The 26,043-nt window shown below is 42.0% G+C and overlaps 2 protein-coding genes across 6 annotated transcripts in view; one reads left to right on the top strand and one right to left on the bottom strand.

Annotated features, from left to right (window-relative positions):
* Positions 1-14,295, top strand: part of ep300a (EP300 lysine acetyltransferase a) — a 34,112-nt gene extending 19,817 nt beyond the window's left edge. For 3 of the 5 annotated variants that reach the window (XM_008437888.3, XM_008437889.3, XM_008437887.3), the window contains exons 20-31: positions 1,311-1,421; positions 1,531-1,587; positions 1,659-1,736; positions 1,837-1,904; positions 2,867-3,017; positions 3,249-3,395; positions 3,503-3,616; positions 4,106-4,271; positions 4,403-4,570; positions 4,704-4,865; positions 8,637-8,918; positions 9,162-14,295. In XM_008437888.3, coding sequence (XP_008436110.1) covers positions 1,311-1,421; positions 1,531-1,587; positions 1,659-1,736; positions 1,837-1,904; positions 2,867-3,017; positions 3,249-3,395; positions 3,503-3,616; positions 4,106-4,271; positions 4,403-4,570; positions 4,704-4,865; positions 8,637-8,918; positions 9,162-12,191 — 4,534 coding nt within the window. In that variant the 3' untranslated portion in view covers positions 12,192-14,295. The remainder of the gene's footprint in view (positions 1-1,310; positions 1,422-1,530; positions 1,588-1,658; positions 1,737-1,836; positions 1,905-2,866; positions 3,018-3,248; positions 3,396-3,502; positions 3,617-4,105; positions 4,272-4,402; positions 4,571-4,703; positions 4,866-8,636; positions 8,919-9,161) is intronic. The other 2 variants (XM_008437891.3, XM_008437890.3) reach the window with 1 other exon arrangement.
* A 707-nt stretch (positions 14,296-15,002) lies between these two features.
* On the bottom strand, positions 15,003-25,942 carry cbx7b (chromobox homolog 7b). The gene is made up of 6 exons (XM_008437892.3): positions 25,444-25,942; positions 23,602-23,645; positions 21,005-21,070; positions 20,427-20,493; positions 19,847-20,195; positions 15,003-19,046 (listed from the first exon to the last, which is right to left on the bottom strand). The coding sequence occupies exons 1-6, from the start codon at positions 25,510-25,512 to the stop codon at positions 18,808-18,810; spliced, it is 834 nt and encodes a 277-aa protein (XP_008436114.1). The 5' UTR covers positions 25,513-25,942; the 3' UTR covers positions 15,003-18,807.
* Positions 25,943-26,043: the final 101 nt, after the last annotated feature.

Below are 26,043 nucleotides of genomic sequence, written 5' to 3'. Positions count from 1 at the left end.
AATAAATAAACAAAACAACACAAACAATAAATAAAATGAATTATCAAGTGTCTGTAAACAAAATAGTCCTTCAAAAAAAAAAAGGGCTAGTTGAGACCAAAGCAACAGACTGAAGACTTATCATCCGATTTTTGGTAGAAAGAGAGGAAAATGATAAATTATGCAAATGGAAATGATTGAGCAATTCATTGATTTTTTTCTTATTGCAACAGGCCAAAACACAGCTACTATTTGAAGCAGCAAAGTGGAAAAAATGTGTCATTTTTCTTCTGCTATTTAAACGTTATACAATGTCTGCAGTACGCAGTTTAATGCAGCTAGCTTGGCTAGCATCCCTACAACAGTGATCTGAGTTTGTTTTCGAATGTAAATCTTTCCTCTTACTTTGAAATAAAAAAAAAAAGTATTAAATTTTGTAGATTTGACAGTATTGGCAGAATTTGTAGGTTAAAGAAAATAAAACGAAATTTTGCTGTATTCTGTTCAGCCTTCCTGTTACCAGCTGAAAGTCCTGCTCCCTTTTGTGGCAAAAGCATGTCGCAAAACAAACTCTTCAGTTTAAATAACATCTCTATTTCTTCTAACATCATTCCAACAGAAACTAGCCAACTTTGAGCCCCCGTTCAGTAACGACATCCCCACTGAAGAGTGTTGTTAACACAATCTGGTAGCAATTCATTGGTACTTTCAGTGAACACTAAAACATTGGATTTTTTAGTTTTGAAGTGTTCGTTGCCAGTCGAGAGAGGAAATTATGCAGTTTAAAGCTATTATTTGAACATCTTGGCATCTATCTTCATTTTCATCCTTCACCTCTGACCTTTGCTAACCAAAGTAAACCAGTTCACTGTAACAGGACCGACTTTAAAATGAGCTGCTTGAATGAAGAGCTGAGCCGTCTCTTGGGCTTTGCTGTTCTGTGTAATCTACATGTCCCCTCCCCTCGTACAGCGGCTGTTAACTCTGTTCCTGCTTCGTTAGCTGGGATGCTGCCTGTTGCTCATCCTCACATGTCCAAATTGCTAATCTGTGCTTTGCCTCACCTCTCTGCTGTCCTTGGTGTTCGTCTCGTCCTGTTCCGTCTCGTTCTCCTGTCCTCTCTCCCACTCACTGTGACATCAACACTGGCTTGTCCTCCCCCAATCCCTTCCCTTACCCGTCTCTCCTCCCCGTTGAAATCATGCCTGGCTATGTTGACGACGACTCCCCCGCCGTCCTGCTGTCCTCCTCCCCGCCTTGTTCGGTGGCCGCCCCCCTGCCCCCTCCCATGCGCTGTCTGTGGTTGACTGTGCTGTGGGGGAATGGTGTAGTTCACCAAAATTTGGGCTTGTTGCTGACAGGTACCACTACTGCGAGAAGTGCTTCAACGAGATCCAGGGAGAGACCGTTTCCCTGGGCGACGACCCCACCCAGCCGCAAACGTGAGTATTTCTATTTTTCTTGCTAACATTCCAGAGCAGCTCTGCTGCGTCTCAATCGTTTCCGACTCCATAGCTGAGGTTTCAACCTGTCGTACTGCTCTCATTTCAGGTCCATAAACAAGGATCAGTTTGAGAAAAAGAAAAATGACACACTGGACCCTGAGCTGTAAGTCTAGAGCCATTAGACGCCACGGCGCTTTGGCAACCTGAACCTAACATGTCTGTCTCTCTGTCCAGGCTAGTTGAATGTATGGACTGCGGACGCAGGATGCATCAGATCTGTGTTTTGCACAATGAAACAATCTGGCCAGCTGGGTAAGCAACATAGTTTTCTTATGGAATAGCTAATTCGTTTACAAATTGCTTCTTTTATTGATTTTTACCTGTTTTTTTTTGTTTGCTTTGTGCTTCATAGTTTTGTTTGTGATGGCTGTTTAAAGAAGATAAACAAGCCGAGGAAAGAGAACAAGTATTCTGCCAAAAGTGAGTAATGCATGATGATGTACAAATTTATGGTGAGGCAGAAGTGAACTCAGTTCAGTTCACTTATACACCACCCAATTCACAAGAAATGACGTCCTGTGGGACTTGACAAAAAATAATTTCAGTTCAATCATACATACATATATTCCAATTAGTTGTAGTTGGCAAACAGTGCGTTAAGCTAATTTAATTCTGAATTAATTAGACTTTATTATTAAGTACAGAGTTCCTTTACATCTTACACAAGTCTGGAATTTAAGTATCTTAAGTCTGAATAGCTGAAAGAATATAAATAATATTTATATTTCCAAACTTGATTCCATATCTAATTATCTGAAGGTCCATTCATCCATCGTTTTGTCCATTTATCTGTCCATCATCCATCCCTTTATTCTTGCAACATTTTGTCTTGTAGCTCATCAATTCATTCTTCCTTTTGCCCATTGCTCCCTCTGTCCATCCATCCATTTGTTCGCTCTGAAGTCATCTTTTTCAATCCCGATGATGGTTATCAATCATCCTTCAATCCATCTGTCCATTCAACATCTCTTCATTCATCCCTCTTTTTGTCTGTGTGCCCTTCCATTTCCCACTCCAGATTTTCAAATTCCATGTTTAAAGCTGGATCATTATAAAAATATCTTCATAAATTTATAGCAAGCTTATTTAAATTATGACTAAAAGGGAGCAAAGCAGTAAATTTGAGTGGGAAAACATGAAGTTTTGACATGAAAAATGTGGTGGGACCCTGAGTGTTGCCTATAGGCTGCAACAATAATAAAAATGAATTGACTCCAGATTCCAGTTTTTCTCTTGCGTTCTTACCTTCCAGCCAACTGGTGATGCATATTGGGTAACAGTCTATATACACATGATGAATGAGAGGAGAATTGTCGTTTTCTGTCATTGTAGTTAGAAGTGATGACGCTTCTCTTTACCGTTCTCTGCTGTTTGTCCTACAGGGTTGCCCCAGACGAAGCTGGGAACCTTCCTGGAGTCAAGAGTGAACGACTTCCTGAAGCGCCAGGCCCATCCTGAATCCGGAGAGGTCTTTATCCGGATCGTCCATGTTTCTGACAAAGTGGTGGAAGTCAAACCAGGAATGAAGTCCAGGTAAAAAAAAAAAAAAAAAAAACAACTAAAAGACTTGTGAACATCTGCAAGTAGGTGGTTTTACAGCGGTTAACCTTCAGATTCCTTGAGTGTTTCTAAGCTAAAAGGTGTTGCCTTAAATGAAAAAGCATGGATGTTGCTCAATTTTTGTTCCTCTTTCGGTGCTTTTCTACCTCAGAAGGTGTTGGTTTATGCATCACAGTCATGACTTCCTGATGTTTCTGCTCTCAGGTTTGTGGACAGTGGAGAGATGTCCGAGTCGTTCCCTTACAGGACCAAAGCTCTTTTTGCCTTTGAGGACATCGACGGTGTGGATGTCTGCTTCTTTGGGATGCATGTTCAGGAATACGGCTCCGACTGCCCTCAGCCCAACCAGAGGTACAGAAACCCACCATGCCGCACCTTTTCCACCTATTGTGATTTTAAGACAACTTAAAATCAGATGAATCAGTTTGAATCAAGTCGGCATCATGGTTTCCTTCCAGGAGAGTCTACATCTCCTATCTGGACAGTGTTCACTTCTTTCGGCCTCGCTGCCTAAGAACAGCAGTTTACCATGAAATCCTCATCAGCTACTTGGAGTACGTCAAGAGGTTAGGGTGAGTGCCACGAAATGGAACTTATTTGAGTTCTGTTCTGTCCTTTTCTTTGAACACAAACTTTGTTGGTACACAGAGTTAAAAGAACGCAATGTAAGTTGATCACTTTTTGTCATTTCTTTCCAACCTGAAAGATAAAATATTCTACATTTCAGTTTCATTGATTGTTTAGATTTGTGAGTTTATTGGTATAAAACACACAGATAAACACCTGCTCATTAAAAAAATTAACAGCCTTGACTTTTTAAACTCTCTTTTTGCCTCTAAACCCTAAAAGAAGACCAGATGTACCTAATATGATTCCAGTCCAGATTTCCTAAATCATTATCAATAAATTTTGATCCAATCAGAATCTTTATTGTCTTTTTTTTTTCCTCCAATATCTAAAATGTTCTCAAATCTAAAGCTTTAAGTGTGTCACAGTGTGGAATCTTGAATTGAGTAAGGAGCCACTGGTTTTGACCAGTGTTGGGTTTCTGTTTTGGCCAGTTACACCACCGGTCACATCTGGGCTTGCCCACCTAGTGAGGGCGACGACTACATCTTCCACTGCCATCCTCTGGATCAGAAGATCCCAAAGCCCAAGCGACTGCAGGAGTGGTACAAGAAGATGCTCGACAAAGCCGTAGCGGAGCGGATAGTACACGACTACAAGGTACACACCACTGAAACCTGTTTTAGTTTCTATGTCTCCTTTTCCTCTAAGTTTTACCGGAAAATGTTTAGAACGTCAGATAAAAATCAGTTTTGCAGGACATTAACTTTGCTTTGTTTCTTGCGTCAAAGGATATTTTCAAACAGGCGACGGAGGATCGTTTAACCAGTGCCAAGGAACTGCCTTATTTTGAGGGCGACTTTTGGCCCAACGTGTTGGAGGAGAGTATCAAGGAGCTGGAGCAGGAGGAGGAGGAGAGGAAGAAGGAGGAGAGCAGTACTTCTAATGAGAGCATTGATGTAAGGCTGAGTCTCTTCTCTCTCTCTGCTCTTTGATTCAGATTGTTTCTGGGAAGAGGAGTCATAAACTGGTTCCAGAATGCATCAATGAAACAATAACAGGTTTTCTTCTTTTTCTTTCTCCTTTGTGCAGGATGCAAAAAGCGACAGCAAAAACGCAAAGAAGAAGAACAATAAAAAGACAAGCAAGAACAAAAGCAGCTTGAGTCGCTCGAATAAGAAGAAACCCGGGATGCCCAACGTTTCCAACGATCTGTCGCAGAAACTTTACGCCACAATGGAGAAACACAAAGAGGTATGGAGGCACATGCAGCGCAGCCCATCTAACCTGCTGATCACTTCTAAATATTAGACCAGTCTGACATTTGTGGTCCAATTCTGACATCTCTGTCAGCCAGAGGCATAGGCTTATATATATATATATATATATATATATATATATATATATATATAGGCCTGTCACGATAACAAATTTTGCTAAAAAATTATTGCGATAAACGATAATATTGTTTCAAGACCTTTTGACACTGATTTAATGGAAATGACTAATAATACATGCGATTTCCTGATAGATGCACCTTATTTTCAAAAGAACACATATCACTGGAAAATAAACTAAATAAAACAACCAAAAACAAAAGTAAAATGGATTCTCAGTCTCCATTAACAAAAAACTTACTTGAATAAAAACTAGACAACATAAAGCCGAAGTGGAAATAAATACTGCTTTCAACCAAAAGAGTGCAGATTATGAAGTCTGTATACTATATAGCCCTTCAGTAATCACTAGATTTAAATAGAGAAGATGGGCACATCTGACTACCTAATGCAGTTGTTCACACTACACAATTTTTGCCCCTATTTTCTCCTTATGACAATCTTAGAACGTTGCCTGATCTAAGATTGTCGCTGGTGATTTTGTAACCGACCATCCTGCAGTGTGGTGTGTTACGGTAGATCGTCGTGGCCGCTCCGATCTAAATCAGGGGTTTTCCCTGACTGGGAGCTTTATGCAGCTCGTTGAATGTGACAGGTAGCCAATCAGAAAGAGCGGATTCTTCTCTGTGCTTTCTGAGGGGAAATTACGGAGTGGAATCCCAAACAGCTGACACTGCGCAACACGAAGTCCAGAGGACATTGGAGATTATTTGTGGTATCATTAATGTTTATTCAACATTTCGTGCAAAGAATATAGAAATGAAAAGGGGAGGAATTGGAGCCAAATTGCTACCTCAGTTGATAAACCCGGTAAGTTTTCAGCTGTTCTTTGTTAACGTGACATAAATAGGCTATAATGATTTTCATTCCGTCAGGACTTTACGCTGACTCTAGCCATGCATCACAGGTAGATTCTAGTAAAGCATTGATTAATGCCTGATTTTAAAATTAGTTAACTGAACTTGTAGCCATTATTTTGTGCCCATGTGGCTGGACACCACACGGCACGACGAACCCGATCGAACCGTTATACCTAGGATTTCTGTCGGCTAATGTGTGTCTCAGGTTTTGGAAATGGGCCGATAACTCGTGTAATGTGCGCTGGACATTAGACTAAGGAAATGAGGAAGGGGGAGGGTCAGTGGAGAGCACCGGAGCTGAGCCTTTTTTCAATCAGTGTCATCAACAGAAAGAAAAAAGGCCGGAAGAGACGATAAAGACGATAATTAAAATGAGGTCGATAGGTTTAATTTATCGTCCGATTAATTGATTTATCGTTTATCGCGACAAGCCGTCCATTTTCTTACACCCTTGTCCCTCAGTGGGGTCGGGAGGAGTGCTGGTGCCCATCTCCAGCTAGCGTACCGGGCGAGAGGCGGGGTACACCCTGGACAGGTCGCCAGTCTGTCGCAGGGCAACACAGAGACACACAGGACAAACAGCCATGCACACACACACTCACACCTAGGGGCAATTTGGAGAGGCCAATTAACCTGACAGTCATGTTTTTGGACTGTGGGAGGAAACCGGAGTACTCGGAGAAAACCCACACATGCACAGGGAGAACATGCAAACTCCATGCAGAAAGACCGGGGCCAGGAATCGAACCCAGAACTATATATGTATATATATATATATATATATATATATATATATATATATATTAGAGGTGTGCCGATCTATCGGACACCGATCATAATCGGCCAATTTCCGTGAAAAAGTGTATGATCAGTGATCGCCGATCACGGTCTCTTGTTGATCTCCTCCCTGCTCTGCATAATTACTCTGCTCAGTCAGAAACAGCCACTCAGAACTAGCAGTAATCAGCTAGCCGCCATGCTATCAGGAAGTTTTCATTCAGTAACTCTGGATTGTTTATTGTAATGGATCCTGTATTTGCCTTTGAATGTTAAGTTTTATAGTTGAATATTTTTGGCAATGTTGAGATGTTTTATTTTGGCTCTTTGCATTATTTAGCCTCCTTCATATGTTATCAGTCTGTTAAAGATAGTATTACCGATAGCAGTACAATTTGCACAATGCCTGTTTTGTTTAGTTTTCTTCTTGGAAAAAGTTATTAAAGACAAGTTTTTGTCTAAATTAATGTGAATTCATGATTCCTTCCTTTTTCCACATAATGTAACCGGTAGTGTTTATGATTAAAAAAATAAAATAATAATAATAATAATAACGTAATCGGTATCAGCAGGAAAAAACCTGATCGGCACATCTCTAATATATATATATATAAAACTATTATATAAATAGTCATTACTTATTTATATAAGGAACAGAGATGGTGTCACACCTCTGTATTAGAATGAAGTTGCTGTAAAGTAAATATAAATTGAACATGGACTTACATCTTTTGTTATCCGTTTGCCTGGGTAGCATCATAGAAAAAGCAGTCTTCATCTGTATTCTGTAAGTGGACCCTAACCCCAACTCTGATCTCTCTAAAACACAAACATTTTGAATTTGTTCAATATTTTGTTCAATAACAAATATGGGCCAAAAGATTTTTTTTAATTAATCTTTATCTAAGCAGGTGAGTTAAGAATGAATTCTCATTTCAAAACAACTACCTGACGGCACAAACACAATAAAACCAAAATGTGCATACATAGAATGAAATGTAATATTTTAGCTGAACTGTGTGCAGGTTTCAGACAGCATCCTCATTAAAATATCTTTAAAACTATCTGGTTATTCAAAGGTAAAACAGAACATTTGAATCACTGTGGATTGGGCTGGTGTTTGTCCAATCACGAACACCAGCCCATATCTCTCTGTACCTTTACTGACTAATCTTAACATGGCAGTATATAACTATACAAAATTTGTTTTACATATTTGTTAAAATTAGTATTATGTTGTGACGGTACAAGTATATAAATAATCTGTGAAAAACTTGAGATCTGCACTCTCGCAGTATAAACTGCAGAAAAACAACTAATCAGAGCCAGGGTTAGGGTCTTATAGCGCCATCAATCATGCTTGTGCTAGCCCCCTTACCCTTGCTCTCTGCTACGCTACACCTGGTTCACCACAATATAGCCTGCCAGGAATGACAAGACTAGTTAGCATAGCCTGTGTATAAATGTGGATAAGTGGTTTTCCTGGAATGGAAAGTTTTTCTCTCTGCTATTGGCATATTGAGCAGCATTGGTTGACAATGCTGCTAAATTGCCAATCTGATTGAGAGTTGATTGGTTGTCAGTCAAATTGACCAGTGTTTCCCAACCTTGGTCCTCAAGGAATACGGTCCTACATGTTTTGGAGGTTTCCCTGATTTAATGTGTCTGACTCAACTGATTGCAGTTCAGGAAATGCCTGTTAATCAGTCATCGATTGAAATCGGCTGGGCTGAAACAAGAAAATGCCTAAAACATGTAGGCCAGTGTGCCTTGAGGACCAGGGTTGGGAGACACTGAAATTGACAACCAATCTGGCTATGATTGATTGGTGGAGCTCAATCTTTTCAGATTACCTGTCTCATATTATAATGTTAGAACATGGTGACAAATATAAAAAAAACATATTACTGCAGCTTTAAGTTAACTCCTTCGTTTGTCTTGTTTTTTTAAAGACTGCTAATCACCCATCCTTCATGTCTTCCTGCTGCCAGGTGTTCTTTGTGATCCGGCTGATCGCAGGTCCTATGGCGAATGCCTTGCCCCCCATCGTGGACCCGGACCCCCTGATGGCATGTGACCTGATGGACGGTCGGGATGCGTTTCTGACACTGGCCCGGGACAAACACCTTGAGTTCAGCTCATTGAGGAGAGCCAAGTGGAGCTCCATGTGCATGCTGGTGGAGTTGCACAACCAAAGCCAGGACCGCTTTGTTTACACGTGCAACGAGTGCAAGCACCATGTGGAGACCCGCTTCCACTGCACCGTCTGTGAGGTGAGTGTCAGGGTGGTGGGTCGGACGTGTTGAAGTTGGAAGGTATACTGGACAAGTGTGGACATAGATTTCTGTTTCCAGACTTTATCTCTTACCCCATAGTTTAAATGTCACCTATTCTTCACTTTTTATATCTGAGTCTGGGAACGCATTAAATATCTCCATGAAAAAATGTCTATAAATCCTAACTTTCCCATTCTGCAACTTTCATCTTAATTGTTCTGTCTGTTGCGTTTGCTACAGGATTATGACCTGTGCATCACCTGCTACAACACTAAGGGTCATGAGCACAAGATGGAGAAGCTAGGCCTGGGCTTGGACGATGAGAGCAGCAACCAGGCCGCTGCCACCACCCAGAGCCCAGGAGACTCGCGCCGCCTTAGCATCCAGCGTTGTATCCAGTCCCTTGTCCACGCCTGCCAGTGTCGCAATGCCAACTGCTCCCTGCCATCCTGCCAGAAGATGAAACGGGTCGTCCAACACACGAAAGGCTGCAAGAGAAAAACCAACGGCGGTTGCCCCATCTGCAAGCAGCTCATTGCATTGTGCTGCTACCATGCCAAGCACTGTCAGGAGAACAAGTGTCCAGTGCCATTCTGCCTGAACATTAAGCACAAGCTGCGGCAGCAGCAGCTACAGCACCGGCTGCAGCAAGCCCAGATGCTGAGGAGGAGAATGGCCAGCATGCAGAGGGTCGGCCAGGTCCCTCCGGGTGGCCCACCTGGGGGGAACGGGCTGCCGTCTCCGAGTGGCAACAACGGAGCAACCGGTCCGGCCACCCCGACATCAGTTGGTACGCAACCTCCGACCCCGCAGACCCCCACCCCGGGGAGCATACCCCCACTTTCTCAGCCACAAGGAGTTCAGATGGGCGGGATGGTCACTCCGGGTCAGCAGCCAGGCGGTGCGATGACCCCTCAGCATCACCACCAGCAGTTCCAGGCAGAAGGGATGATGATGTCTCCTCAGCAGCAGATGATGAATCAGCAGCAGCAGGCACCCAACGTGCAGCAGCTGCAGCACCCTGGAGGTTTACCTCCATACAACCCCAGACCACCGGGGCCGGCGTCTCTCCATCAGTCGCTAGGAAAACCTGGGTTGGGTCCAGCCACCCCACCCCAGCAGCAGCAGACCAACCAGGGGCAGGGGTCCATGCCTGTACAGAGCCAGCCGCAGGGGCCTCCTCTAGCCGCAGTAGAGACTGCCCTAAAGATCCAACGACTAGCAGAGACCCAGAGTCGGATGGCTCAGGCCCAGGCGCAGATTCGTGGCTTGGGGCAGGGCGGCATGATCCCCCAGCACCCCCACCACCAGAACAGCCCAGCACAGATGGTAATGCCCCACATTGGGGCCCAGGGCATGGCCCCCCAGACTCAGGGAGTGGTTGGCAGGACTATGTTGGAATCGCAGCAACACGGGATGGTAGCTGGCACACAACCCCAGCTGACCTCTCAAATTCAGCAACCACTTCAGCCAACAAACCAGCAGTGGGGGGGCCCCAGGGGGCCGACCATGAACCCACAAACAAGGACAGCTATGATGGGGTCTATGCCCCCCCAGCAGCAGGCTGCCATCACTCAGCAGCCGCCACCAATGAATCCGCAGCAGACCCAAGCAGGAAACCGAGGTTTGATGCAGGTGTTGGGTGTGTCAGAAGGGGCAGCAGGGGCCCCTGGGCTGATGCAAGGAGGTGGAACGGGTAACTTGCCCCAGGGAGCAGTACAGGAGCTTCTGCGTACCCTCCGCTCCCCAACCTCACCCCAGCAGCAGCAACAAGTCCTCAACATCCTGCGCTCCAACCCAACTCTGATGGCCGCCTTCATACGCCAGAGAACAGCCCGGTACCAAGGTTCTCAGGGAGGCCCTGGGGGCCCACCAGCAGGGGGCCCTGGAGGTGTAAGGTTCCCAGGCTCTGCTGGAGGCTTGCCCAATGTAGGGGGACCTGGAGCCAACCAGCTTGGCAACTTGGATGGGCAACAACAGGTTAACGTTAGCCAGATGGGGATGAATATCGCTCAGGGTGGAGCCGGGGGAGGCAACATGCCCACCATGGCTCAGCTGCAGCAGCTGCAGCAGCTGCAGCAGCAGCAGCAGCAGCAGCAGCAGCAGCAGCGTCCCATGTTGCAACAGCAGATGGCTGCTCTGCAACAGCAGCAACAGGGAGCAATGCAAGCTGGACAACAAGGCAACCTGGCAAATATGAATCCTCAGTTCAGAGAGTTGCTAATGAGGAGACAGCTACAGCAACAGCAGCTACAGCAACAGCAGCTACAGCAACAGCAACAACAGCTGCAGCAGCAACAGCAGCAGCTACAGCAACAGCAGCAACTACAGCAGCAACAAATGGCGAACCATGGGCCGTTCCAACAACAGCAGCAAGCGCAGCAGAGCTTCATGCAACCTGGACAAGGACAGGCAGGGATGCCTCCGTCCTCTCAGCCGCAGCCTGCAGGGGGCACTGTGGGAGTCCAGCAGCAGCAACAAGGACCACAGGGGGGGCCAGGTCAGCAAGGGTACCCCATGTCACAAGTAGCTGCTGCGCTGCAGCAGAGGCTGCATCAGGTGCAGATGCAGCAGAGCACCATGGGTGGTCACCAAGGACCAGATCTGAGTGGGGGGGTTTCTGGACCCCCCCCGCACCCCGGACAGGGTGCCTCAGGGCCGGGGCAGCAGCAGGGTGGAGTCGGAGTGCCACAGCTGTCCCAAGGCATGGTTCACCAGAACTTCCAGCAGAGACTGCTGCAGCCATCACACCTGGGGGGCGGCTCGCCCGCCCAGCACAGCAGCCCCATGAGCCCCCAGATGGCCCAGTCCCCCCACATCCCGGGCCAAGGTGGCCTCGGCCCGGCAGGCTCACTGGGCAGCCAGGTCCGCTCCCCTCAGCCCTCCCCCCGGCCGCAGTCGCAACCACCACACTCCAGCCCGTCCCCGCGCATGCAGCCCTCCTCCCAGCCCCAGCCACAGCCCTCACCTCACCGCATCTCCCCACAGACGCAGAGCGGGTCGCCGCACCCGGGCCACCTCGCCCAGCACCACCCCAGCATGGCGCTGCCCCAGCCACCGCAGGTCCAACAGCAAGCTTTGTCCCAGCAGCAGCAGCCACCAGGGGGCTCCGTGGATCCCAGTCAGTTCAGTGACCAGAACTCCATCATGTCCCAGCTGAGCGGGATGGCAGGGATTCACGGAGGGCAAGGCACGCAGCCGGACATGCTGGGGGGAAACAATAACAGCGGCAGCAGCAACAGCCAGGAGCTCAACCACAATCTCATGTAGCCTCGTCTCGACTTTTTGCTCTGACTTGTTGCCCCTGACGACAAGCTGCCACACAGCAAGCTGGGGCTTTTAGAAGTTTTTATTTTTTATTTAAACATTTTTCTGATGTATAAATACGAACTAAAGCTTCCTTCCTATGGGAGATACGACTTTAATCTTAGAAATCAATAAGTGAATAAATTAAAAACAATGGTAAGTTATTGCTGTTAATATATATATATATATATATATATATCTATATATTTTTGCCAACTGTACAAAAAGGCAGAAGGGTAGAGTTTCTGGTGGAGATATTTCTTCCTTAAATATGACAATATTTTCGGGGACTGAGTATTTTGCCTTTTTAAGAAGATTTTTAAGATTTCAAATGTGGTTATAAAAAAGTTAAAGTGAGTGATGTACTTTAAATATATATAGTTTTCCCCTGAAGCACCCTGTCATGATTGTATTTTCCAGTCTGATTATTTTGTATTTTTGTTCCGTCGATGAATCGTAAAAGGAACACGAACATATCTTCCGTTACAGCGGTCTTCTTCATAACGGTGAACACAGCTTTGTACGTGACTGCAGCAAATTCCAGATATTTATTTACTTTGAGCAGGTGGGAGGAAAATGTGTGTGCGCGCGCGCAAGTTTTATTTTGTAGGTGTGTGTGAGAGTGAATCAGGGGTTTCTATTACAGGTTTTGTCAAACATTTACCGTGTTTTGGCAGATTTTGGCCACATGTACCTGACGGATTGCACCCACTTCTCAGCCTTTTTGTGAATATGCATCCCTCCGGTCCCTTCTTTACCGAACCCCTACAAAATGTGGAGGAATAAAAAGGCATATTGCCGTTTTGCTTTGTTCTTTTTTTTTTTCTTCTCCTCAATAAGGTTGTAAATATTTTCCAGCGCTGTTTTTATGTGACATATGAAAGATTGAGCAAGCTCCGCCTTCGCCCTCTACCTTAACGGTTTTCCTCTGTTATTTTGCCTCTTTTGTTTCTCATTTGCAGCAGCAAGGTTTGATTTGTTAGTACTGTAAAAATAGGAAATTGTGGACTTTGATACAATTTTTTGTTTTTCTTTGTAAAGAAATGTCTAAAAAAAGTGTACATATTTTTTTAAAAAAATCTGTGCAAACGACATGTTTTTGCGCCTTTTCTTCCCCCCCTTCATGGAATATGTGCTGTGTCTGAAACAAAAAGACAGAAGTGCTCCTAAGCTACTGTACAGTATTAACCTTTTTTTCTTTTTTCTAAAGTGTACAGTATGGGTTGTTGTAGGTCACAAGCACCAATGCGCCTTTTTTTAGTGTATTTTTTGACAAGGTTTTGGAGAGGTAGGGTTGTAGACAAAAAAAACAAACAAAAAAAAACTTCCGCGGTAAACCTGCACAAAACGGAGCCAAAACAAGGGATCGATCTGAAAGACCGAACATTTGGTTGTTTAGCTTTTTCCGGAGAGGACTGAAGACACAATATTCACACGCTTACTATTTGTTTTTCTCTAAAAGTCGGGCTTGTTGGGTATGGGAAAGGAACACATCAAAACCAGGTTGCAATATATCTCGAGACTTATTTTATAAATAAGAAAAAAAACATGGATGAACTGTCTTTTATATATAGATATATTATTTAATTTTATTTTTTTGGAAATAAAACTTGAAGCTACAGGAATTATTAGATAAAAAATTTTTTGTTTTCTATTAAAGGTGTTATGGTGATGCAAAACGACACTGCAGACAGTTATTGGATTTGCCCTGGAGAGGCTGTGGAGTTCATTCTACCATCCTTTTGATGAGATGTTTTATGTACATGAATAAAGTTGTATACATATTGAATCACTGTACAAACAGATGGAAACTGAACAAATTTTTGTCAATTTCTTTTCCTAAAAAGAGACTGGAAATAAGATATTTAAATTTGTTTAGTATTCAAATGGAATCGCTGACCACTCTTTTTTTTTTCTCCTCTTCTTTCTCTTAACAATTTTGGTGCTTGCTGAGAGAAAGCAAAAATAACTGTTGCTCAATTTTTTTAAGTTATTTTGGTGGTCTGATTGTTTTTTGCCAATAAATTAATTGTACAATAAAGTATGTTTGTACTATTGGGAAAAAAAATTGCTTTCTTCTTTGCCACAACTATCAAATCGGTTTGTCAGCTAGATAAGTAACAATTTATGTAGAAATCCATAAATACAATGTGAAGTGCAAATATAGAAAAAACATGATCTAAAATAGTTTTCCGTTTCTTTTACGACCTGACCATTTTGTTTCTTACAAAATGTTTCTGAAAAAGCTGAAGCAGTTTTGAATCCAGTAGAAAGTACAGAAATTGACATTTTTTCAAATTAATATATCAAATGTGTGAAAGTTAAGAAAAATTTAAATTTCAACCTCAAACTCTTAGTTTGAAGCTCCTGACTGTTGAAGTAAGGATGATACCATGGTGACATCCGAAGAGCTGTTCAATTCAACAGAGTGTGCCGTAGTAGATGGGGGGAGCAAAAAAACAAAATTTCTGAGCTTGACGAGTCGAATTTTTTTGTATTTGAAACTGAAATTTCCAAAACAATTTCTTGCTTTTATTTTTAATGAGAAACAGCTAATTTTTGGTGCTTACTGACAAGAAAATAACTTATAACTTGCTAATAAATTAACTGATAACTTGTCAGTGGGTCTCATGACTGCATGTACCTATAACTTCTAGCTGGTTAACGTACTCGAAAGTGCATCAAAAAACATATAGTGGATTTTTCCATTTTCTGTATTTTAGATCACGGATAGCTGCTCACTCGCTCCACCTCGATAAAAGATGGCCGCCAAAGTCATAGTAAACATGTGCAACATTTATTTTCATGTTACCCAACAAGCAGTCGAAACACGACAACACTTGATAGACTGGAGCCGGTAATGTGCGGATTCACATTGCGGTACTTCTGCGCTCGGTGGTGGACAGATGCGGCGCAAGAGGCAACATGAAGCCCTGCAGGGGGCGCTTGTTCTATCACATCAGTACAGTTACTCTGTAAATTGAATCTGGTTATAACAAACTGTATAAAACAACCATGTGCAGTTATATGCAGGACCCATACACAATAAATATACTTTCAGGTCAATGTAGAAAAACGACTAGAAAAATGTGTTTCTGCTTACGGTCCAACCAGGCGGTCTCCCGGCAACCGTTTCTGTCTTACATCAGTGGAGAGGAGAAAAATAAAACACTGGTAGTAATTAGTCATGTGGAGAGATATTATTCTTAAAAGCTCCACGGTTACATCGAAACAATGCAGCGGTAGGCACTTTCATTTTCACTGATAAACAGTCCATCATCATCAGCACAACATAACATCACCTCAGATCCTGTGTTCACAGTCTGGCTAAAGCTACTGGGTCATTATATGTGCAGTGCCTCACAACCCTGGATCTCTTTAACACTTTGTCACATTACAGTCATAAACATCAGTGTATTTTAATAGTTTTTCATATAATAGACCAACACTAAGTAGTGTATACGTAGATTGTTCTGGAACAAATCTTGAGAAGCTGAGTTCATGCAGAAATTTCCACATGTGCATGACTGTGAACGCAAAGGGCCTTCTGAGTTTATTTATAGGTAGCAAAGTAAATGGGGCTGATTTCAAATGGACACAGTTCTGAAGGCCTGAAGCAATTCATCGGTAATTGTCAACTAATTTATTAATCGATTTATTAGATTTATTAGACTCAAGCAGAAGCCAATTGCTGAAAGAACAACATATTAAGTGCAGTAATTAAGCTAAAAAAATATACAAATTTTACATTTAAGACAAAAAAACAACTTTTGTCTATAAAGAACTCCTCCAGTAGCAAAGTCTTAGCTTTGTCTGATCCAAGTGTTTTGGAATACAATTTATTGAGCACATTTGAATTAATCATTTAATCCAAAAACTCGTCAACAGATCAGCTTTACACTGTACTGATATTAAGTGAAGCAGAAATGGCTGAGTCTTTCACGTTACTGTTAGAAACATTGTTTTGCTGCAGGTGCATCTATACTACAAATGATCTAAAAGAATACATTTTAAGCAATAAAATGTTTGATTTCTCATTTAGAAATGGAATTTAACTATTTGTTTATTTGTTACTATATTGTTCTTTTAATGCTTTTTTGATATTGTACAAAAAAAATCCTTAAGTGGTTTTAAAAAAAACCCTGTAGAATGTAGCTATGGTTTAGTCAGATTAATCGATTAATGATCAGATTAATCAGTAACTAAAATGGTAGTTATTTGCAATCCTACCATTCTGTCACATAAAAACCTCAGTAGAATACGGTGGAGATCCTGGTTGTGACATGACAAAACGTAAAAAAACTCAAGGGGTGTGAATACTTTCGCACGTTTTTTGGGTTTTTAGAATAAAGTCAGAATTGTTTCTGTTTATGTTTTTTTTAATCTAAAGCTGCAAAAAGCAGATAAAACCAAATACATGAGCCTGGTAACGTTACACAATCGTAACGCTGAAATTCTGAAACTGTAATGAAAGTTTCTGGTAAAGCTCTGATGGACACACACCAGTGTGACTGTGTTTAACATTCTGTCATCTAGTTTCAGAGTTCGGTCCGTTTGTGCCTTCTGCTTTATGTTTTCATGACATAGAGCTGGGTGGTTGAGAGAAACTACGCTGTGCGTCGCGTTAGAGGAGAGAGGCATGTGGGCAGATCGAATCGTCTCTCAGTAGACTTTGAAACGCTACAAAACCAGATTAGGTAGTTTGGAGTACAACAAACTACAGTTTTGGACTGTACAACATGTCTGAGTCCAGGATAAAGCCTGGTTAGATTAGGGTAGAAGAGAGGAACCGGTGGCTGTGTTTTCATGCACAGAGGACTCCTCTTCTTCACATGGACTCACCCAGATCCCTTCTAGTTCATCATTAGAGCTCTGATTCAATCTGATATGTTAGAAAGTGCATTTCTTCGCCTTATGTCTAAAATGGCTGCATTTTAAGCTAATATTTTGCTATGAATTACACAATTTCAAGTGAGAAAATATTCTTTCAAAATAAGTTGGATTGGGTATTAAATGTTCAATTAATGAAGTATGTTGATCATTATGTAAAGAAATACAAATATAGCACCTAGTTAGCTGTTAAAAAGTTAGCTAGGTGCTAGCTGATGAGTTTTCCTCCTCATCAGCTCCGCATTAGCATCAGATAGCTAATGGGTCCTTGAGGTTGTTGTGGTGTTAAATTTGACACACTTTACTGTTAGATACAGAATCTGAAACCATGGAGGGGGAAAGAAAAATGAACACAACTCGAGAGTTTGGTTACATTTAGACCCTGAGGGTTCTCAGTTCACCGGAAATACAAAAACATTGTTTTGCTTAAAATTCCCTCTTCTGACTACATCTTTCTCTGTTACAAGCTGATTCTTTCTCCATGTTCTAGGTAACTTGGTGACGATAACAGTTTGATCTGCATTATTTAGTGGATGTGGGAGAACCCTCCCTGTGATGGACTGGTGACCTGTTCAGGGTGTACTTGACGTTGACAGCTGGAGATAGGCATCAGCACCCCTCCTGACCCTGATGGGATAAGGGTGTAAAAAAACTGGATGGATGGATGGATGGATGGATGGATGGATGGATGGATGGATGGATGGATGGATGGATGGATGGATGGATGGATGGATGGATGGATGGATGGATGGATGGATGGATGGATGGATGGATGGATGGAGAATCTCCATGACAAAGAAAATGTCACAAGCTAAACAAGTTATAAACATTGGTGTCCTTTTGGACACCAATGTTTACTGGATTGAGCAAAAACAATAAAACTATTTCATCTGGTCAAGAAGTCTGTATGTTTTCATGAGTAAAGAGGTTTTATTGCTGGAAATTACTGTATACCAGCATAAACAGAAATGTGTTATTTAAAATGTTTTTATTTTACGTGTTATGATTCACTGGAATGAAGAAAACCTTTAAGCCAATCACCATCCGCTTCAGCTGTCTGCGCTTGTGTCATTTCCTTTCTGTCAACTAGAAGTATGTGATGGTTTTGAACTCCGATGTATTCCACTTAAAGTGACCAGATCAACCATACATTGCAAAAATATTCATACATTTTGAAGATTTCCAGCTTTTGGTCATGTTTAAACCATAACTCTTGTGCTTTATTGCAATTTTACAAGAGAGACCAACACAGAGTGGAGCATAATTGTGAAGGGGAAAGTAAATCATGGTTTCAACACTCTTACTTGTCGAAATCTGAAAAGTGTTTTCTACCAGAACCTACATCACATATTATGACGTGATGTTACGTTTCATAATAAATGTACTGACAAAATGAGTGTACGGACACAGCATTTCTTTAAGTCTTGTGCTTTTCTGCTGCACACTGACAACAATATTTATAGAGTTTTCCTCTGAACACTTTCTAAAAACCAGATAACCAGACCTGATTGTCTTTTGATTTTCTGTCTACCCTGTATGTTGGTCTGTCTCATTAAATCCAAATATTACACAGTGACGTCTACAGTTGTGACATGACGAAAAGTGGACAACTGCAAGGGGTGTGAATACTTTTGTAAGGCACTGCTGACTCTGTGCATATAAACCAAGCGGCTCCAGCAGCGTGTCAGAGTCAGTCCCTCCAGCAGCTCCGAGGGGCCCCATCACCCACCTGCTCCCACACCTCCAGGCCCCAGTCCCGGAAGAATCCTCTGGCCGCTCTGGACTCCCTGAAGGTCACTGTGAGGGCGTTGAGGGTGACGTCTGTGACCGTCACCTCTCCTGGGCACACCATGGGTTGCCACAGTTTGTCTGACGCGGCCGCGCCGCAGGACCCCACTGCTGTGCTCCAGGTATCTGGGCCCCTGTGTCCTAAAGGAAAGGTCAAGGGTCAAACAGAAGAGGAATGAAAATCGTATATTTGCATCATTTTTGGTTAACATGTAGCATATGATAACAGTGAAAGCTATGCAACGTGAGGAGAACTCATAAAGCTTTTTATTTAAATGTGAATAGAAAAATGTGCCTTTAAAACAGCAGTATGTAATTTTTTTTTAAATATATTTTTTTACATACTTGTTGAAACTGTCACTATGTCGTGACTGAGAAAATCTGTGAAGAAAATGGAGATCCTCTGCCTCCTTCCAGTGCTAACTAGAAACAACCAATCAGAGCCAGGAGGCGGGTCTTGGCGCTGTCAATCATCATCCATGCTCCCCGCTTCTCTGCAGCTAACATAGCCTGTTAGGAATGCTAAGGCTAGTCAGCATGACGGTGGATAAACTGTTTTGCTGGATTGGTGAGATGTTTCTCCACCACTAGCACATTTAGCAGCGAGGTTGATTGACAGCGCTAAGGCCCTCCTTCTGGCTATGATTGGTTGTTTTGGGTTGGGAGCGGTGAATTTCTTCAGACAGCAATAATAACTGTGAGGAGGAGGGGATTGTTCTTTTCACAGATTATCTGTCTCATATTACCCTGCCAAAACATGCTGACAGTTTTAACTTTTTAAAAAAAATAAAAGTTACATCTTGCAGCTTTAATGAGCCTCTGGAGGATTGGTTCTATAATCAGCTCAGGATGACGTAAGGCGTTGGCTGTATGCCCAGAAAACAAGCCAAACTGGGGCAAGACTGGCTGGATTAAACTCTCTGACCAAGTGACACACATACCGATAAAAACACCTTCTCCCATCTCAGCCTCCTCTTCCTCTCTGTGTTCACTATCCTCTGCACTGTTCTTCTTCTCTTCCTCCTCTTCTTCTTTCTCATCCTCCTCTTCCTCTTCTTCTTCGTCCTCCTCCTCCCAGGCCTCTTGTGAGGGTCTCTGGAGGCTAAGTCGTCTGCTCTGCTTGCTCTTTCGATGCGCTGCTTGCGTTCGAGAAGGAACGCAGGCGTCTTCCTCATCCTCATCCTCCTCATCGTCAGGAACCAGGGAGCGCGTCAGAGAGAGACGCAGGCGAGGGGGAGGCTTGGCGGGAATCTTGTGAGCGCTGCGGAGATCCATGGTGTAAACGGTGTTCTGAAATGATAAAATGAGCTAGAAAAGGTTTGGCAGCATCATAATGTGGGGAGGTTTTTCTATGAAAGCAGCATTGAAGCTGTAAAGCTGATGGGAACTTATAGAAAGGAGCAGGAGTGTCCAAAGTGCATCCTGGGGGCCATATGTGGCCCCTGGACTGATTTCATGTAGAAAAAAAATCAAGCCTCTGGAAAAGTTTTTGGAGACTTCTAGATGTGTTGATCACGTTACCTGCAGTAGGAGTCGTTTTGACTTGGCCCCTTTCCTCCTGTGGCCAATGACTCTGTCTCTCTCTTCTCTGGGAAAGTGAACAAAAAAAGGGATGGGTTAGCTGAATTTAGATTCACTGCATGTGGTTTTGCTGTGTCATCCCTCGTGTTGTAAATAAATGTCAGTGAAGCTCCGCGCTAGCATGCCTGCATCCTAAGTGCACTAAGGAGTGTTAACATAGATCCTTCCTCCCAGCAGCTGTTAGCCTCCAGAACCATCACTGCTCCAAACAAGATCAAGAAGCATTTGCACCCCTGCTGCTTTTTGAACAATTTTGCCCATTTCAAGCCACGTTTCTACTGTGTTCACACAGATGTTTTTTCTGTTTTCATAAATTGTAAATAGTCCGTTTAATGTGCATTATGTACATTTTTTTAAAAATTGATCCTTATCATCTGCACATTGTAAAGTATGCTATTTCTGAATTTTCCCACTGTGAAGATTTCAGTGAGAGATGAGAAATGCTAAAAACCTGACGACACCAGAGCAATGTCAGAGTGGCTCATGTTGTTTGTGTTCCGTTTGAAGGAGGGTCTCACTTGTCCTCGAACGCCTGCACCAGGCGCCGGTCCAGGATGTGCTCCTCAGGTTCCCAGGTGCTGTACCTGTGAGCCATTGCAAGAAAGAGATATTTATTTTTACATGAACTCCATCTCTCTTTGTCTTTTTTCATTTAGTTAGCAGATTAAGCGACTCCAACCTCATCAAAGCACATCCCATTAAAACGAAGACTGAAAAAAACCAAAAAAAAAACAAAGCTAATCTGAGCTCCGTCTTCTTGAGCCAAAGGAGAAGTTTTGATTGAAAGACAACTTAGTCAAAAAATTAAAAGGAGTTTGCTTCTTTCATACTGTATGAAGAAATAAAAAAAACCTGAAATCCAAACATGTTAAATCTTAAAACCCAACAGAATATGTTTGAATTTGATGTGCGCTGCATCGCCGTTTGAGAGAGCAGCTCATCTACAGTTATTGTTTTGGAAATCCTTCACAGAAACCTCTGAATGCATGCATAATTGATTGGAGCGAACTTCCATATCAGCTTAATGTTTGATCAGGCTGAGCTTCCAACCGCAAATGAAATAAACAGGGACAACAGAACATCTGGTGAGTTAGAACAGCAATAAATTAAACTAGAAATATCAATTTATGCCATATTTTTAAATCAGTGAGGATGTTATTATTTTTATTCAGCATCTCTAGAGCATCTCACATTTTTCACTATATTAAAATTTAACAAGCTGATCTTAAATTTTTTCTAGAGAAAAAAAACCCTACTAGCTGAAAAACTGTTGGAACCACTGGGACATTTTTATCATTTGACAATTTTGAGGGGGGGAGGGGGAGAATTCTGAAATGGCTGTCAAACTCAAATTCAAGTCTGAATGAAGCTGTTGCAGAACAATTCATCGCAGGATAAATTAAATTGAGCTAGATCATTTCCATTCTGATGATTAATATTTATTTGAAGGTCAATTTTGTTAACAGAGACATCACAATCCATTTTATTTATGGTTTCTGTTAGAGATGTGCCGATCAGGTTTTTTCCTGCCGATACCGATACTGATCAACCATGAGGGCCGATCACCGATACCGATCACATAATTATTATTATTATTATTTTTGTCATAAGCACTACCGGTTACATTATGGAAAAAGGAACCATGAATTCACCTTAATTTAGACAAAAACTTGTTTTTAATAACTTTTTCCAAGAAAACAAAACAAAACAGGCATTGTGCAAATTGTACTGCTATCGGTAATACTATCTTTAACAGACTGATAACATGAAGGCTCTGAAGAGGCTAAATAATGCAAAGAGTCAAAATAAAACCTCTCAACATTGCCAAAAAAATTCAAGTATAAAACTTAATATTCAAAGGCAAATACAGGATCCATAACAATAAACAATCCAGAGTTACTGAATGAAAACTTCCTGATAGCATGGCGGCTAGCTGATTACTGCTATTACTGCTATTGGCTGTTTCTGACTGAGCGGAGTAATTATGCAGAGCAGGGAGGAGATTGATTATTTTTTTTAGAGATTATCTGTCTCATGTTAGGACAGCGAAAGTTTTAAAACGTATGTAAAATGTATTTTTTTAGGTTAGATGCTGCAGCTTTAAGCAGAGGTTCGGTGTGAGAGTCACTACCAGGTGGAGCAGAAGTGGCTCCGTCTGTGAAATATTACTACCTGTAGCGTAGCAGCGGTTCAACAGCGAGAGCAGAACCAGCGTCTTACATCGCAGCTCGAAGACTTAAATAATTTTGCGGGTTATTTGTTTAGCTTTCTGACCGTCATGCTAATCCGGGTGAGTGTTTGTAGCTGTGCGCTGCTTTACCTGCTATCTGATCCTCCATATGTCATTTTTACTGCAGTGAGCCTTGATGTAGCCAAACTCCGTCAAGTATGGCATTGTTTTTATGTCTTATTATCTTCGTTATGTTGATGAATTTTGACCTGCTTAAATTTTCCGCCGCAACACGCAAACTTCCCCATTCACTCAGTGCATTTTAGTTCCACATTGCTTAGGATTTGCTGCTGCGCGTTTGCGCAGTGTGAAGGAAAGAGGAGACCAGCTGCACAGGCAGGCTGAACAATGAGATGCAGGTGATCGGTATCGGCAACATGAGCCAGTGATCGCCGATCACCGATCATGCACTTTTTCACGAAAATCATGATCGGTGACCTATCGATCGGCACACCTCTAGTTTCTGTTGTGTGTTATATTTATTGTTCTTGGTCACTGTGCTTTATTTTGGATATTTAAAATGTCTTCCAGTTCCAGTGTTAGTTTTTTTTTTTTTCTAAATTAGAGTTTATTGGTCTTTGAGAAGGGGGGGGACTATGCATTATTATGCCATTATTGATATATTACTTGAAAATGGTATCAAAGCAACAATGTTATTGTCTATTGCAATAACCACTAGGAACAAACTTAGTGTTTACACCCTGCTGTTATTTGCAATGTTCTTTTAAATCTTCTGCAAATCGTCTGTTGCTGTTTTCTGTCAACATCTTTTTCAAAATCCTATATCGGTGTGTTACTTTATTGCACATGTTGTGCACGTGATTAGATTTTTGATATAAAGCCGAGGCTCTCTTTACATGAAATATTCCATGACTACATACTCACTTCGGAGGCCATCCTTTCCACTTCAGCAGGTACTCCACATTACCCTGTGGAGAAAAGGTTCCAGACCAGCATCAAAGGAGCAGAAAATAACATGGCTCTTAGAGCTGCGTTCCTTTTATGATAATTCTTCAGTAGCTCCGCATCATTGCTTTGCAGTTCATGAAACATATTACAGACAGAGTGAAAGGTGCCAGCAAGCTTTGTGAAATACAGCCGGTTTACTTCTAATCAAAATATTCCACCCAACCTTCACTTTTAACATCCTTCCTGTGGCAACTTGAAATGTCTTATTTATCTTCAGTTGGATCCACATTGAGTTATTGAGATGACGCTCTTTTGTCACATGACGTGTAATACAATAACATTAATATACCAACCGAAGCACTCAGAGTTCGTCATTTCTTGGTGAAGTCATCCTCGGCTCTTAAAAGTATTCTCAGTGGATGAAGTCACCACTTTCCCAAACTTCATCTAAATTCCATGAGGACATGAAGGTGCATTATAATCAGGAGTAGCTATATTTGGTCTGATAAATCCATCTTATTATTTAACTTTAAACTAAGTAGAAAATTAAGTATATAAAAAACATGCTTATATTGTAAACTCATGTAATATCACATGATATTGAGCACATCAGTAAATAAGTTTAACACATATCTTACTCGTCAAGCTTCATTCTGAAACTCTACTGTGTTTGTTGTTTGGTTACTGTATGAAATCACCAGGAACATCAGCGGTTCTATATTTAAACAACAGAGTGTGAATGACGTCTGTAAATCGAAACAGACCGTTAGCTCTTGTGAACTAAAATTTACAACCCTCTAAACATATTTATGCAAAAGCATACACCAATTAACTGCTTCTTAATCTTAATAAAATATTTTTTCTCATTAGTTTTTCAGATTTGCCTTAAACTAGCTAGACTTGCTAAAATGACCAATTAGTCACAATTTCAGTTCTGTAAATGTGACGTTTGAAGTGTCTGATATTTCTTACAAAAACTCCCCAAAACATGAATTATAATTCATAAAATAAATGGTAAAGGAATCAGGTTTTGGTGGAAAAGCGACAACACGGATTTTATTGCATTATTACTTTTATGTGGCGCCAGGAGCTCCTGTATAACCATGATGTGGCCAGAAATGCCCAAAGACTCACATTGAAACTGCATTGTTTTGATCTCAGTCATTGCAAGTGAAGCCAGAGAAAACTCTGCGTGTATGGCATTTAGGATCTCTTTACACAGACGACTTTAAACTGTTGAAATTGCATGACAGATCATTTTTCTGTAACTTTTTAATGGGGTGGAGTAAAATTTTGTTTAAAGTCCAGTGTTAATCATAATAAACAGATAAAAAGAAATTTCAATTTCACTCAATTTAAATCTGTGCTTACATTTTAGCTTACCTCTATAACCAGTACAATGCAGAAAAATAAAGCAGAAATGACAGTCTCTCAGGTTCCTCTTTTGTGCTCCAGAACCCTTAAGTTCTAGATACGCACCTGTTAATGTCAACAACATGGCACGAGACCTACTCAGCAGACAGACAGGCCCATAATAACAGTTTTTCTGAATGTTTCATCTTAGGGCTTAATGAGTCAAACATGTTACGCCACAAGATGCTGCGCAGTTACAACTGTTAAATTCAGGGGACACCTGACCCCCTTAAAAAGCCTCTTAAATTAGCTAACCAGGTTAAAAAACAACTGTGCTACTAATCTCTCAGGTATTAATTAGCATCCTCCCTCCCAAAATAAACACATGACACCGCAACGCACGCTGACATTACCCCGCTGCTAAACACGTCATTAATAATTTACGTCCCACTTTTGAACCCTTACCTTTCGAAGTCTTTTCTTCAGAATTGATTCCACGGCAAACACTTGCTCTCCAATGGCAGAGAGCTCCATCGCTTGTGCGCACCAATCCTCCGTGGGGATTTAACTGTCAAACTAACGTCCTTCTCCCTCACAAACTAAGCTAACGGTAAACTGCTATTGAGGGCGCGTGCCTCGGCTCCGTCCTCTCCTCTTCTCTGTCGCCTCTTCGGTTTGCTCCCACTTTCAGAGGCCGGTTTATCTGGAGCGACTTCCTCAGCACGCGTCCAGTGACTTTACAAAATCTGCGACACATCTGCACACCGCTTCGCGCGCGCTCGTGCCATGAAAGCGCGTTCCCCGTGAAGGATGAGTCGGCGCGCGCCACTGGCTGCCTCATCCTCGTTATTTACTGGATACCAAACGGTGGTAGTACTCTCATCCTTTAGCTCCCTTAAAGCAGCAGAGCATCAACATGCTAACATTTATCAATGGGAATATAGCCACTTGTAAAAGTATTCACACCCATTGAAAATTTTTCTCGATATTCAACAACCACAAACTCAATAAAAAAAAAATTTAAAAAGCAGTGGATCCATACATCTATGCAATTTTCTGTCCCTT

Source organism: Poecilia reticulata, chromosome 19 (assembly GCF_904066995.2).
Source record: "Poecilia reticulata chromosome 19, P_reticulata-male-v2, whole genome shotgun sequence".
NCBI classification, from domain to species: Eukaryota; Metazoa; Chordata; class Actinopteri; order Cyprinodontiformes; family Poeciliidae; genus Poecilia; species Poecilia reticulata.
The sequence above is the reverse complement of the archived record's forward strand: the minus strand, read 5'-3'. Positions and strand labels throughout refer to the sequence as shown.

Bases quoted from the DNA above. Each gene is read 5' to 3' on its own strand.
- cbx7b (XM_008437892.3), bottom strand. From the start codon at position 25,512: ATGGAGCTCTCTGCCATTGGAGAGCAAGTGTTTGCCGTGGAATCAATT. The intron at 23,646-25,443 runs GTAAGGGTTCAA...TTTTCTCCACAG, and splicing joins TGAAGAAAAGACTTCGAAAG to GGTAATGTGGAGTACCTGCT. The intron at 19,047-19,846 runs GTATGTGTGTCA...CCTTTCCTTTAG, and splicing joins GGGAGAAGGTGTTTTTATCG to GACACAGGGGCCCAGATACC.